Source organism: Cavia porcellus, unplaced genomic scaffold (assembly GCF_034190915.1).
Source record: "Cavia porcellus strain 051 isolate PalLab524CR breed Dunkin Hartley unplaced genomic scaffold, mCavPor4.1 scaffold_17, whole genome shotgun sequence".
Lineage (NCBI taxonomy): Eukaryota > Metazoa > Chordata > Mammalia > Rodentia > Caviidae > Cavia > Cavia porcellus.
The window spans coordinates 74,218,457-74,232,961 of NW_026947500.1; the positions used below are offsets into that span (position 1 = coordinate 74,218,457).

A 14,505-nucleotide genomic window follows, 5' to 3' on the forward strand; every position below is an offset into this window, starting at 1 on the left:
AGAGGAGACAAGAAACAAAACAAAAGAGAGAGGAGGTGTCGAGCCTGAGGTGATAAATACTTGCAAGGGAGAAGAAACAGAAGGGTTTCAGCTCTTGGCTTCACCACAGGGATCAGGAGAGGAAACCACAGGAGACAGTGTGGGGTCTGGGCACAGAGCAGGGCACCCCAGGGAGTTGGGGACCCCTGGGAAACAGAGGGTGTGAGCCCGTGTGCTGACCACGTCTTAATCCTGTGGGAGATGGGGTTGCTGTGGGGCTTGTAGCCCTGTGGCAGCCCCCCAAGGGAAGAGTCCAGGAGCGTATCTCCAGCCAACAAAGGAGGGGCTGCCAGCCCCTTACTCCAGGACTAGGGGGTGTACACCCCCCCCATGAATGGGTATGGTCAAAGCCCTCCGGGAGGCTGAGGCAGGAAGATCCAAAATTCAAGACCAGCTGGGCCATTTAGTGAGACTCCTCCATCCCAAAATCTAAGAAGGGCTGGGGGGGGGGGTGCAGCTCAGTGCGAAGGCCCTAAATTCAATCCCTGATACCAAAAAAGAAAATAAAAGAGAGAGAGAAATATGAGCACAGCTCAGACAACCCTACCCTGGAAGCCGAGGGGTAAATCCGGCCCCACCCCCAGTGCCACTGTCACCAACGTCCTGGGGACCTCAGGACTCCTCTGCCCCCTGCGGCCTCTCCCACCCCCTGCCCACTGCGGGCACCGAGGCGGCAGTAACGGGCCGCGGGAGAGAAATTACTTCCCTCTGGAACCTCCGGGCCGGAAAAGGCTCCGCACAGGACCCGCATACCGATGGCCATGGCCACTGGCCACCCAGGTTCTGCAGATGCTTCAAGCCTGGATGTGACAGAGGAAGACAGAGACACGGGTCACCGAGGGGATCCGGACATAGCCCCTGGTGCTGGACACCCCATGTGAGAGGCTTCCAAATGGACGGGCACATGGCCTGCGTCCCCTGTGGCCTATGTGGATGTGGCTGGGGACAGTTCCTTGCAACTCCATGCTAGGACATCCACTATGGCCCTGAGAGCACGACAGACCCCGCCCTGCTGAGGACAGACAGGCAGACAACAGGACAGGATGGTGGGACCTGTGGCCTCAGGACAGTGTGGTGGCCCTCAGGGAAGGCATGCCAGGAAGGGAACCAGTGCTCACAAAGGTCCCGAGCTGGGGATGCAACATTCGCCATCACCTTTTGTGTTTAATTGTCCAAGACAATAAAGATACAAAACAATTCCCAGTAGCCAAAAAGCAGGAAAGGCCCAGCGTCTACAGATGGACGGCAGGGTCCTCTCCAGGCTGGACGCCACTCAGCCTGGACAGGAGTGCAGCTGTGACCCTGGCCACAGCGTGGAGGGACCTGAAGGACGCCGTGCTCAGTGAGAGACGCCAGACACAGAGGACACAGCGTGGGCTCCGTGGACAGGAAACGCCCAGGTTAGGCGACTCCAGAGGCTGGAAGTGGACTGGGGTGTGGGGCCGGGTGCCTGCTCATGGGGACGAGGATTCTTCTTTAAATAAAATTTTTTTTCACCACCATCGATTAAGCCAGGCGACATCCCCAGCTCGGGTCTGTTTTCACTTTCACACAGTGTCCTGCTAAGTTGCTAAGTCAAGCAGGCTGGGCTCCAGCACCTTCCTCCTGCCTCAGCCTCCCCGAGTGCTGGGCTGACAGGTGTGCCCCACCAGGCCTGGCTCAGGGGCTCCTTTTGGGGGGTGAAGGGATATTCTATGGCCGGACAGTGAGAAGGGTGCAGAGCTGGCGATGGCTATGAAACGGGAGGCCTGGGCCAGGCTGGATGGCAGAGGCTCCTACGGCAGTGAACCTGCCGTGCATCAGCGCCTCGAGCCCTCGTCTTCCTGTCCCTCCTCTGTGCCGCTGGAGCTGGGGGCTCTAGGATTCTCGGGATTGTCCTCTGCAGAGCAGCGGGACGCCGGGCCTCGTCCTGGGATTGAGCAGGCGGAGTCTGTGCCCGCTGTCCGCTGTCCGTCCATCCGTCCATCCACCCGCGGCCGGCAGGGGCGGGCGGGGCGCACACAGGGCCCTTTGTGTGGCTCCGTCCTCATTAGGAGGCAGCCCCTGTCGTCTGGGCCCGCAGCTGAATTAATGGATGGGCTGAGAGCGGTCCCTCTCGGCTAATTGTGCTGCCACAGTGTAGGCGCGGCGGGAGGGATCCGGCCAGGACCCCGGACCCTCTGCGGTCACCTGCTGGCCGGGGCCGGGCCACCCCCATCCCCAGCCTCTTTGTGTCTCCATCGGGGCCCGGCAGCACAGCCTCTTTTTCCCCAAACTCAAGACAAGGGAACAGAGGGACCACCACCAGCCCTGGGAACCCCTGCTTGTGGGTCCAGCCTGCCGAGCCCTAGCCCGGTGTCCCCAGGTGCCCCCGAGGCTGATGATGGGCACGAAGGACACGTGGTCTTGTGGAATGCTTGTTCCCAGGTCTGGCCCCTGAGGACACATTCAGGGCTGAGGGTCCCGTTAGTGCGGTACTGAGGCTAGAGCCCAGGGCCTTTGCACAAGAAGCCCCAGCCCCAGCCCTTTTGACTTTTAATTTGGAGAAAAGGTTTTGCTAAGTTGCCCTGGGTGGGTTTCAACTTGAGATTATCCTGCCTCAGCTTCCCAATTAGCCGGGATCACAGTCTTAATGGACCCCCATGCCCTGCATTAGGTTCCTTGGGGGCTCCAGTGGCCTCCCCATCACCCTGGGTGACCCCATACCTGAGCTGGGCCCAAAGCCCCAAGTACAGACAGCGTACCTTTGAAGTTTATGCATTTTATTATAAAAAAATACAGAATCCAAAGTTGATTGTGATGGGTGGGAGCCCCAGTGCCAGCCCCAGGCGTGGCCCCACGGCCCGCCCCACGGCCCCTACAAAAGCCCCCGACGCCCCGCACCCCATCAGGCATGGGCATCCCCCGGCGGCTGTACACAATATATATTTATATTATAATATATATAAAACACAGTCAGGAAAGGCGGGTAGAAATATGAAATCTGTATAAATGGGCTGTTTCCTTCATTAGGTTGTCTTCAGGGAGGGGTCGCTGTTTTCGGTAGCAGTCCCCCCTCCGTTTTTTTCTGTCCATTTTTTTTTCCCTTTAGAAACATTATTAGGCCAGAGAGTGGAGGGAGGGGGCTTCTGACAGACAAAACGAGCTTATTGCCAAGTGTTGCTTCTATTCTAAAAAGTAACCCTCCCATCCCCCCGCCAAAATAAAAGACCCTGACAAAGGGCTTTAAAAAAAAAAAAACCTTTCCAGTCCATCCTCAGGAATACATTAAAAATAAATCACAGTATATTATACTTGCTGGCTCTATTTACAGAAATATAATGTCTGTCTTCTCAGTTGGGCAGAGGGGCCGCGTGAGAGCCTGTTTGCACAGGCCGAGATGTTCGGAATGGCAGGCCACGGAGGCTAGAAGCAAACCGCCCAGGAGTGGGGAGGCTGAGGCCAGAGGATGCCGCCTCCTGGGACACCGGAGGGGTTGGCACCACACACCTGTCCCCGGGCACCTGAGGGTCCGCAGGGGGCTCCAGCCGGGACCTGCGAACTGGGAGCACAGAGCAGAGATGGGACTCGGCCTGAAGTCCTGGGCTCCCCTGACTGGAGGGGCCAGAAGACACCGACAAATTCCTTTCCAAAGTCGCTGGAGACCGCGGGGAATAAATTAAATTAAAAACTCAAGTCTTTCTGATCCAACCATGAAAAATACACTAAAAAACGACGAACAAACAAAATCCAAAAAAAACAAAAACAAAAACAAAAAAAAAAAACAAAAACAAAAAAACAAACCCAACACACGGAGTCACCCAGAGGGGCGGGCGCCTCCCGACACCCCGCCCGGCCGGGAGAGCAGCGTCTCTATTTGGTCTCGGAGGCGGCCACGGCGGGGTGGCGAGGGCCCAGGGCAGGCGTCCACTCGGGCCAGAACTAGGAGCCCAGGAGGGTCCACAGCACCGAGACGGCGCTCAGGAAGAGGCGGCAGCCGCCCAGGCCGCTGCACGAGTTATTGCTGGTGAAGATCGGTTCCGGGGCCTCGTACAGGGTCTCGTCTGGAGGGGGGCACAGAAGATGGACAGCGGTCAGGGAAACTGAGGCTGGGGGGGGCTGGGCGTCTGTGCGTCCTGAGGTGCTGTGCTCGGACTGTGCCGGGTCTCCCGGCCTCCCAGGGTTTCGGGGTCCCCCATCACCCCCCAGTACTCACTGGTCGGCCGCACGTACACCTTCAGCCGCAAGCAGGGCCAGTCCACGGCGTTAGGAGGCGTGGCGGCTGGAAGAGAGGGGACGGGCTCGTGGGAAGGGTCGTGGCCCGCGCACCCCGGCTCCTGGTCCTGCTGGGCCCCACACCACACCAGCAGGTGTGGTGGCGCATGCCTGTCATGATCTGGGCGCTCGGGAGGCCGAGACAGGAGGGTGGCACGTTGGCGCCCAGCCTGGGATGTAGGATGAGACCCCGGCGCGGCGCTCAGTGGACAGCGCTGCGGGTGCAGCTCAGGGCGAAGACCCCAGTTCAGCCCCTGGCCGCGGTCGGCAGGGCCAGATAAGGTCCTCGCCGGCCTGCTGGTCACCTCATAAAAGCCCCTCACACCGCGAGAGGAAGATAAAAAGCACGTCATAAAATAACATTCGCCACAGAGATAGGACGGATAATTGCAATAATTATCTTTATGAAAGTCCCTGTCTCGGAAAGAGAAATGTAATTTTTCTTATATCACGGGACTTAATTTAAACACCTGCCCCTTCCCCCACCCGTTTCTCTGAACTAAAAAGTGGAAAAAATTCAAACGGAGCCGAGAGTGGAGGAAATGGGAAATTTCACTTCGGTGGAAGCCGGGTGTGTGTGTGGGGGGTGCCCGGCCTGCCACTCACTGACCCCGAGATGGTGCGGGAGGGCAATGGACACCCGTGGGTACCTGTGACCGCACAGCACCTGTCATTCCCACATCAGACAGGCGACCCCAGGACCTGTGCTCCTGCCTCAGACCCTGCGGGCACCGGCCTGCAGTAGGGGGCAGCTGGGGACTCAGACCCAGGAAGACCCTGCTGAGGGCGGCACCTGTCCTGCGTCTGTCTGTCTGTCTGTCTCTGTTTTTTGTGATGCAAGGCAAACATTGTTCACCATTGCATACACCACAGCATTTTTGATTTTTATTTTTATTTTTTTGCAGCACAAGGGCTTCAAACCCAGGCCTTTGCGCTGGGTTACATCCTCAGGCCTTTTGGTTCATCTAATTTTTATTTTGTTTTATTTTATTTGGTACCGGGGAACCAAACTCACAACCTTGTGATTGCCAGGCAGGCGCTGGTGCCGGCCCTCAGGCTTGTGATCCTCCTGCCTCGGCCTCCCTGGCAGCTGGGGTGACAGGCCTGCCCCTCTGCCTCTTGCTAGTGATATTTTTCTGACCAAGGCCGCCCCAGTGTCGGCACAGCGTGGAGCCCCAGTGTCCCCGTAAAGGACAGGCAAGGACAAAGCCGGGGACAGCACGGGGTGCGCGGCCTCTTCCTGCCCGCCCCCCACCCCAGGCTTGGGGGTGCGGTGGGGGAGCTCCGAGCCCCCGAGACTGACTCACAGATGTAGTAGTACTCGTGGCCCGGGCGGAACTCAAAGCCCAGCGAGAAGGGCGTGAAGAGCTGGAACTTCTCGGAGAACTTGAGCGGCCCGCCGGGCGCGGCCGGCCGGTTGCACTCCCAGCGCTTGAAGCCGCGCTGCCGGTGGTCGCAGGACGCGTGGCCCTCGCCGTTGACCATGTAGAGGACGTAGTGCTCCATGCGCTCGGCGGGCGGTAGGGGCGCCCCGTAGTGTGGGCAGTAGATGTCCAGGTAGTCGTTGATGCTCACCTCCACCGTGTAGCCACTGCTGTCGCCCGGCGCGCCCATGTGGAACCTGCCCAGGCAGCGGCCAGCGGCCAGCGGGGTGGAAGACAGACGGGATGGGTTAGCGTGGGATCAGGGGGACAGGCTGGCACAGGGACAGCGAAGATGGCCAGGATGGGTCAGTTCGGAGCTGGGGCAAAGGGTGGCTCGGACACCAGGGGACGCTTGTGGGCCGGACAGTGCGCTGGGAGAGGCCTTGCATGGACAGCCAGCTCCCTGCCCGGCGACCCGGGGCTGCAGTGCCTCTGTCCACTATCCCTGCCTCCCACCTGGCCCAGTGTCCCCACCCCTGCGGGACCTATCACCCATGCAACACTGCAGGGAGGGCCGGGGCACCCCGGGCAGACGCTGGGATTCACTGTGCCCGGGGCTCCCGCAAGCCACACTGAACGGCCATGGCCCTGTCCCAGCCTCAGTTTCCCTTCCAGGGCTCAGGATCCCCGAGACTGGCCCTTGCCTTCGGGGCGGGGTGACCCCAGCGCCTCTCTGGCCCCTTCTGAGCCTCCCCCGAGTTCTGAGACCCAGTCCAGTTCTTGGAGGTCACGGAACCACCACGGCAGCTGCTCCCCAACCTCCTGGCCACCCAGCGGGCTCCCTGGGTCCCCGACGCCGCGGCCCTTTCCCATCTTCACCCTGGAGGTTGCCCCGGCTGCCCGCAGCCCGTGCCCCTGCCCCCGGGGAGGATGGAGGTCAGCCGAGGTTGGGTCGGCCGCTCGGTTCCACCACCGCCTGCGGCTACAGCGCAGAAGCCGCTCAGATCTCCCCGGCTCTGTCCCCCGGGCCCCTGTCATGAAAACGCGGCTGGCCGAGGGGGGCGCGAGGGGGGCCCTGCGAGGGCCTCATTAGCACATAAAAGCCACACGCAGGGCGGCTGCCTGCGGTTCCTCCTCCTCCTCCTCCTCCCCTGCATGGCGGGGGAAACTGAGGCTAGACCCTGCTTCTGGCCCCACCCAAGGGGGTGGGATAGGGCAGAGAGGAGTCCCCATTACTTGTGTCTCAGTTTCCCCACCAGTTACTGGGGATTCAGTATTAAGATCTGCAGCCCCTGCAGCTGAGGTCCAGTGCCTGAGAATTCAAGGCAGGAAGGCACAATGCATGGACGCGCCCCGTGCCCTTGCGTCCATTTGGGGACGGGGAGCTCACCCCAGCCGCAAGATCAGTGGTGCAGGATGTCTCTCTGAAGTGGGGGGCCCTGGGAGCCCGGGGCCTCAGGGGCCGAGCAATTCTAGGCTCAGGTGACAGTTCCCCCTAAGGTGCGTCTCAGGTGTGTAACACGGCGGATGCTGCAGAGATGGGGAATACCAGGGTCCCAGGAGGACAGCTGGGACCTGGGTCCACACGACACCTGCCGCGGGCTCCTAGCTTACAGTCCTCTTCACTTCCCGACCTCACAGCTTGTGAGTCAGTGGCACCAGCGCCCGGGACCCGCCTGGGGACCCAGGTCCCAGCCAGGACCTGTGAGGAGGCTGTCATGGGAACTGCAGGTAGGCAGGCAGACAGGCGCAGGTCTGACCGTCTTGGTGCCCGAGTCTTGGCCAAGGCCTTCTTGATCTGCTCTGTCTTTCTTGGGCACGGAACCCTGGGCCTCGCACAGAGCTACACTCACAGCCTTGTGTTTTATTTTTTTTGTCTTTTTGAGCCAGAGTCTCACTCTGTGGTTCAGGCAGGACTTGGGCTCACTTTGTAGCCAGGCTGGTCTCGAACTCGCAAGGATCCTTCTGCCTCAGCCTCCCGAGTGCTGGGATGACAGGTATGGGATGACCCTTCTTGAGGCGGGCTGGGAAGGGTGAGCACAGGACACCACCACGCCCATCTCTCTCTGCTGCCCCAGACGCCTGCCTCTGACCCCGCTGTGTTCTATGACCGGCAGAAACTGAGGTTGTCTGGCTGGCCAGAAGCTGGACTCCAGGGTTCTCCTGGACTACACGAAGGGCCCACTGGGCTCTTGGCTTCCCAAGGCCCATGGCTGGCTTTGTGGAGCAGACCCTGGGGGTGCTGCTGGCTGGAGCGTCTGTTTCTCCTCAACTCCAAGAATCCGAAGCAAGCTCCACCTGGACTGCCCCTGCCTCACCCCAGGGCCTTTGCATGTGTCATCTCTGCCTCCGATCGCTCCCTGTCTCCTCCTGCTGTTTTCATTTTCTCACCCCCACAAGGCTCCTGTCTTCCCCACCTGCACCCTGGGGCCACCAACCCCGCAGATTCGATACATGTTTGTTGATCGAAAAAGTGAGTTAGAAATGTCAAAGATTCAAGGATTCTGAGACGCTGGAATTGTGGGGAGCAGAGAGCAGGTCCCCAGGACTCAGGGGAATAAAGGTCTCAGCAGGTGGGTCCCTCCCAACCCAGTGCCATTTTGTTGCTTTCTGGCTGTAAATATCGAGGGTCTCCCTGCATTGGCATTCTGAGATCCAAGTTGGTGGTGGAGCGGCCGGGCCTGGTGACGCATGTAGGGTAGGGTGTAAGGGAGCTGTTACCCTAAAACCCAGCCTGGGGAGCCCAAGATGAAGCCCGTGCCGGCCCCATGAATGCTGAAACCCCTGCGGTGGGCCAGCGCCCTGTAGGAAAAGCAGACAGACAGGACCTCTCCTCGTGAAGGGCTTGACGACCTCGGGGATCCCTTCCCAGCCAGGGGTCTCACCATCCTGGGTGTCACCCCGCCGGTGCATCCCTCCCAGCCCCCGAGAAGCCCCTTCTGCACCCCAAGCTACCTCCACCCTGCCCAGTGCCCCTCCTGGCAAGCACCCGGCTGCAGCTAATGAACTCCAATCAGCCGCCTGTTAAGTCACGGACCCTCACAGCCAAGGGACTAATTACAAGTCTCTCCCAAAACTGGGGTGCGGGAGCTGGGCCGCCTCCCCAGACTAAACTGAGGCAGCCCGGCTCCATCTGCAGTTGGTTTTGGCATTGTCTCCTCTGCAGTCCATCAGTCTGTCTGCCTTTCCCTCCTTCCTTTCTATAGAAATGGAACACAGGGCTTCAGCCACTAAGCTGCATTCTCAGCCCTTCTTATTTTTATTTGGGGAAAGAATCTCACTAAGTTGCCACATTGCCTAGACTGGACTCAAACTTTTGACCCTCCTGCCTCGGCCTCCCAGAGCGCCAGGACCACAGGTCTGCGGCACTGCCGTCCCAGACTGACTATTGAATGCAGTTGCTCTAGGGCTGACTGGTGACTGGACGGATGGGACCCCAGGCCCCAGCACGGGGCATCCCCAGCCTCAGCCTTTGAGGGGCTGAAACGGGGCTCCTGCCTGCATCTCAGGTCTGGCCGGACCTTGAGATGAAATTCTGACAGCCTTCAGGGGCTGCAAGGTGACGCTGGAAAAAGATGATTTTGGTTTTGTGGGTGCAGAAAGAACTGCGGCAGGGGCTCCAGTGTGGGAGCAAAAGAAAAAAATCAGAGATGCAGGGGGGCGGGGGGGGCAGCCGTGAGGGGAGCACGGCGCTCTGGGCTCCAACCCCAGCACCAGAAGAGAGAGAGAGAAAGATCGGACAGGAAGGAGGGAGGGAGGGAGGGGGCCAAGGAGAAAGGAGGTGGCGGTGGCTGCAGCCGACCTCACCCGGCACTGTGGCCCAGCGGTGGCCAGGGCGTGCTGGCCCTTGTCACCTGTCCCGCATGCACCCCGGCCCTGTCTGGCCAGCTCAGACCTGGTGGCCTCTTGCAAGCATCCAGAAAGCCCTGAAGGTGGCCCCGGACTGGCTGCCCCGTCTCGAGGCTGCTTTTCCATGAAAGCAGGTCAAGGGATCCCCGGGCTGCTGGATTAGGATGGGCGGGGCGGGGACAGCCCCTCAAAGCCCAGATCCCAGGTCACCTGGGGAGACCAAGGCACACGGAGGCCACACAGGCCCGTGAGGGCGGGGGCAGGGGGGTGCATCCTGGCCAGCAGGGCTGCGGAGTTCAAACGTCTGGCGGAGGGTGAGACAGAAACGGCCGCCGGTCCACGCCTGGCTTTCAGCTGCGTGTCTGGAACACACGGCAGCCCTGTGAGGGGACAGCAGGGCCGGGAGATGGCTCTGTCCCCCCACCCCCGCACAGCCAGCTCAGGTAGGGAACAGAGCTGACGGTTCTCTGTGTGTGTGGCACCAGGAGAGGGCCTTGGGCCCCAGCAGCCACGGGTGACGGGGGTGGGGGTGGGGATGGGGGGGTGAGGGGGTGGGGGGGGGATGGGGGGTGTTGTTCCAGAGGAGGGAACCCAAGACAGGCACAGGAATCCTGGGCTTCAGGACCAGGCACCAGGCTGCCACTGGCTCACACGCAGAGGGGCAGGGAAGCTGTCAACTGCCAGATGCAGCCTCCCAGGCTCCAAGGCCGCCCCTGCAGGCTAGAAAGGTCCTCTGGCGACACTGTGACCCAGAAGGTCCCCCTCCACCCCTTGAGGGGACAGCGACCCAGCCATCCGAGTGCAGGAGGTCGGACCTCATGCCCTCTGCCTGGCTCCCAGCCTCACGCTGTGTCCACAGTTGCCACAGGGCCCAGGGACCCCAGCGTGGCACCCCAGGTCGGGGACACACAGAACATAGTCATCGAGGTACCCCAGGAAGGCCACAGAAGGAAAAAGGAACAGGGTTGTGGGGACACTGGCTGTCACCAGGGGCTGGGGGCTTGACCAGGGTTGGGTGCGGTAGTGGCCGAGGCTGTTTCTCTGGGCCACAGACTCTGGCTTGGTTTCCCTCCCCGTGAGGGTCCCTGGGCTCCTGGACCCTCCTTCGGCCTGTCCATGCATCCATCTGTCCGTCTGTATGTCTTCTTCAGACTTGGGGAGGGTATGACGCGTTCCCTGCTTCCTGGAGGAGGCAGAGGGGCTACTGACAACCACGCTGCCCACCAGACCTGGGGCCGGACCCCAGCTATACCCTACTCCCCAGCCGTGGCTCCCCAAGCCCCCCAAAACCGCAGTGTGACAACGCTTCTCACCCAACAAAAACCCCTCATGCAGCAAACAGGATATTGCCCCTTGTCAGCTGGCTGAGCCGGGAACAGGCACTGCCCACGCTGCCCTTTGCTGGCCCGGCTGTTGGGCAGGGGACTCATGGTGGCACATGACAAAGCAAGGGCCACTGGCCTGGGTTCCTGGAGATGATGCCAGCCCAAGAGCCCCTCAGCCTGGTCCCTAGGCGGCCTGTGTGACGCCGACCCCTGGCCATCCACACCTGGCCCCCGTCAGTGCTCAGAAAACGGGTGCAAACAGCAAGGTCGCCGCCCGGGCCAGGGGTCCTGGGTGACAGGGATGTTCCCAGTGTGGGCACAACCCCCCCACATGTGTGCACATGTGTGTCCTCCGCCCGCAGACACATGCACACACACACGAGCATCACCCACACAGGCGTGCGCCCCACCATGGCAGCCTTCTGCCTGACACACGCATGCAGATGTGACGCACACACGCGTGTGTCCTCCGCTCACAGACCTGCACACGCCAATGGCAGAGACAGTCGTGCAGGGATTCTAGCAGCACCCTGAAACACACACACACACACACACACACACACACACACACACACGCACACACACGCACACACACACTTGCCCCCTCCGGACCTGGGGCCACCATGCCTGTCCACAGCAGTCCAGCCGGCAGTGGACCAGCCCAGAGACACCCAGCAGGCTGGCTCAAGGCGCCCAGCCGGCCGGGTAGCAGACTGGCCGGCAGGGCCCCACCCTTTGGTGGCCCGAGAGAAGCAATGGCTCATGGAGAGAGGCATGGCTCCGTGATGACACTGGCCACCGTCACAGCAGGGGAGGCCACTGGGAAAATGGCTATGTCCTTATTATCACCCTGGTGCAAGACCCGGTGGGCGGGTAGCCAGCCCTACTGCAGTGCTGCCCACCCACGGGCTCCATGTCCCTTGAGGGCGCCTGTCCCCAGGCTCCTCCGTGGTCATCGCTCTCAGGGAACCCGCCCTCCCCACCGCCGTCCGCCCTGTGTGCCGTCCTCTCCTATGCCAGTACCCCGACCTGGGCTCTTCTGCGGCCCCCACCTCTCCATCTCTGTCCCTCCCCACCCTTCCTGGCCTCACCCCGAGTGCTGCCCCTGCCCCTCTCCCTGGGCCAATGCCCCACGTCCCCACTCACCCTGGTGCCCTCGGACAGCAGGGCCTGAGGCTGCTCCTCTCAGCCTGCCCGACATCATGGGTCACCTGAGATTGCGGGGCTGCCGAGGACCCCCCCTCCCACAGAGCACCTCAGTATAAATGACAAAGCCCCAAACTGGACAGAGCCTGGTGTCCTGAGCTAGCTGGTCACCCGGTCCTGGGCTCCAGTGCTGAATGGCAGGCATGGTCACCTGAACCGGGGCACCCGGGGCAGGAGCGGGGCGAGGAGGAGGGTTGGGTACTGCAGGCTCGGCTCTGGGACCACCTGGCTGTCGCCCCACGCACACGGGGGCAGTGGACAGGGCAGGTGGTGACACACACAGCAACAGGAGGTGACTGAGTGGCCGGCCAACGCTGGGCACTGCCAGGGAAGACCTCAACGCCCTGGCGGGAGGTGCGGCCAGCAGCAGCCTGTGGCCCCGCGGCAGGTGGGGACGGCGGGGCAGCTGCGAGCCCCCGATTTCCTTCCCCGTTCCCGGTTCCTGGAGTGGCTGCCAGAACAAAGGACCGGCCACGCTGGGGGACGGGGATTCCGGAGCTGAAACCAAAAACTTGGTCCAGGAAAGCGCTCTTCGCCGGGTTTCTCCGGCGGCCGGCGACAGGGAAGCGCCTTAATCAAACCCACATGTGACCAACCCCGCGGGCAGCGCAGGACCAACTCTGCGGTGGCCCGGCCCGCTCTCCGGAGAGGCCCGGGCGCCCACCCTCGGCCCTGGAGACCCGAAACTGCAGCCCCGCTCCGGTGGGGGCCACCTCGGGCACGCTCCCCACCCCCCTCGGTGGGACACTGGCCGCCCTTGTCCAGAGCCTGCCTCAAAAGCGGCCCTTTATGCAACTTTCCGCCTGGGGACCAGGATCGCAGGGGATCCGAGGGGACTGCTGCTCAGGAAGGCGCAGGGACTCGGAGGAGAGTGAGTGACCGGTGACCGAGGGCCAGCCAGCAAGGGCCCTCGTATGCAGGTCGAGAGACCCCGAGTTCCAGGCTGACCACCCGGAGTCCCAGGAGCTAGAGACCCTGCCTCACAGCGGGAGGATCTCCAGATCGCCTCTGCTTCTGAGACCCCCGAATGGCCCGGCGGGGTTCTGAGGACTCCGGGATGTGGTCAGTGGCCAGCAAACTTTTCTTACTCGGACTAGAGGGGGCCTTCTGTCGTCCCCCAAATTGTACTCTGTGTCCAGCACACACCCAGTGGGACAGAGGGACGTAGGCAGTGGGCGGCAGGGCCCCACAGCCGGGCGTGGCAGGCTGGGCACCAGGTCACCCAGGTCCCACCCCAGCTCTGCTGCTCTCCCCATGACCTTGAGGCAGCTCCTGGTCCCCCCGCACCTCAGTTTCCCCATCAGCGCCAAAAGGAGGGAAGCGAACACTGCCTGATTCCACCTCCCAGCTAGACCGCAGCCCCTCGGGTGCCCCCCGCTCTCCATCCCTGCAAACTGGGGGCAGGACCCCTGGAGTGGACGCGGGGGCGGGCAGGACCAGTCCAACTTCTCAAGTTCATCTGGGGACCTTCGCGCAGGACGTGCCACGAGATCCGGCTTTGGAGGGCCACCGTCCTCCACCTCGGGGGACGGCTCGGTCCCAAGATCTCCAGGGATCCCCGCCAACAACTCAGCCCTGAGGGAACCCCCTGAGAGGCTGGCGGATCAGGGAGCCCTCAAGTCCAGAGGGTAAACTCAGAGCGGGTCCAGCTTCTGAGGGTGTCAGCGGGGATCCCCAAACTCTGGAAGACATGGGCGCTCTGGGGAACGTGGGGCGCGCCTCTGCAAGGAAGTGGGGCGTCCTGGGAATACCGCACGCGAACTCCGGGGGGCCGGTCGTTCCCGGGGACGAAGATCCCCGGGTGCAGGGCGCCCACCCCGGCGGCGGAGCGCGGCGCCGGGGCTGGCGGAGGCCCCCGGCGGGGACGGGTCGGGGCGCCGTGCGCTCACCTGGGGTTGCTGCGGTTCCAGTAGACGGCGTAGCGGTCGGCGTTGGCGCGGGCGGCGTCCTCGGCGCGCGCGCAGGGTGGCGGCGGCGGCAGCGGCAGCAGGAGCAGCAGGAGCGGGAACCACGGGCGCTGCGCGGGCGCCATGGCCCCGGTCCGCCCGCCGCGCTCTCCGGCCGCCGCCTGCCCCGCGTCTCCGCCTCCTCCGCCGCCGCCGAGCGGGCGGAGCGCGCCGCGCGCTTGGAGATCCCCGCGCCCCGCCTCCGCCTCCGCGCGCCGGCGACCTCGGGCGGCGAGAAACCAGGCGGCGGCGGCAGTAGAGGCGGTAGCGGCGGGGCGCGGTGCCCCGGCGGCCCCGGGCACGGGACCCGGCCGCGCGCACTCTCGCGCTCAGCCTCCGGCCCTTTGTCCCGCCCGAGCAGAGGCAGGGCCGCGGGCGCCCCCTCCCGCCGCGCCCTGACCGAGGCACAGGGTGTGCGCGGGGTGGGCTGTGCTGGGCCGGGCCGGGGGGCTACAGCCTCACCCCGCCCCGGCCAGGCCCGGGCGCAGCGGCGGGCAGAGGGGTCCCCAGGGCGCGCCCCGCCCCGCCGCCCCTGCTCCGTGA

General features: G+C 62.9%; 1 protein-coding gene across 1 annotated transcript; it reads right to left on the minus strand.

Annotated features, from left to right (window-relative positions):
- Window positions 1-2,812: 2,812 nt before the first annotated feature.
- On the minus strand, window positions 2,813-14,112 carry Efna2 (ephrin A2). Its single transcript, XM_023562775.2, has 4 exons — window positions 13,906-14,112; window positions 5,580-5,893; window positions 4,214-4,279; window positions 2,813-4,061 (listed from the first exon to the last, which is right to left on the minus strand). Exons 1-4 carry the CDS (start codon window positions 14,046-14,048, stop codon window positions 3,940-3,942), a joined length of 645 nt encoding a protein of 214 aa, XP_023418543.2. The 5' UTR covers window positions 14,049-14,112; the 3' UTR covers window positions 2,813-3,939.
- Between the last annotated feature and the right edge of the window lie 393 nt (window positions 14,113-14,505).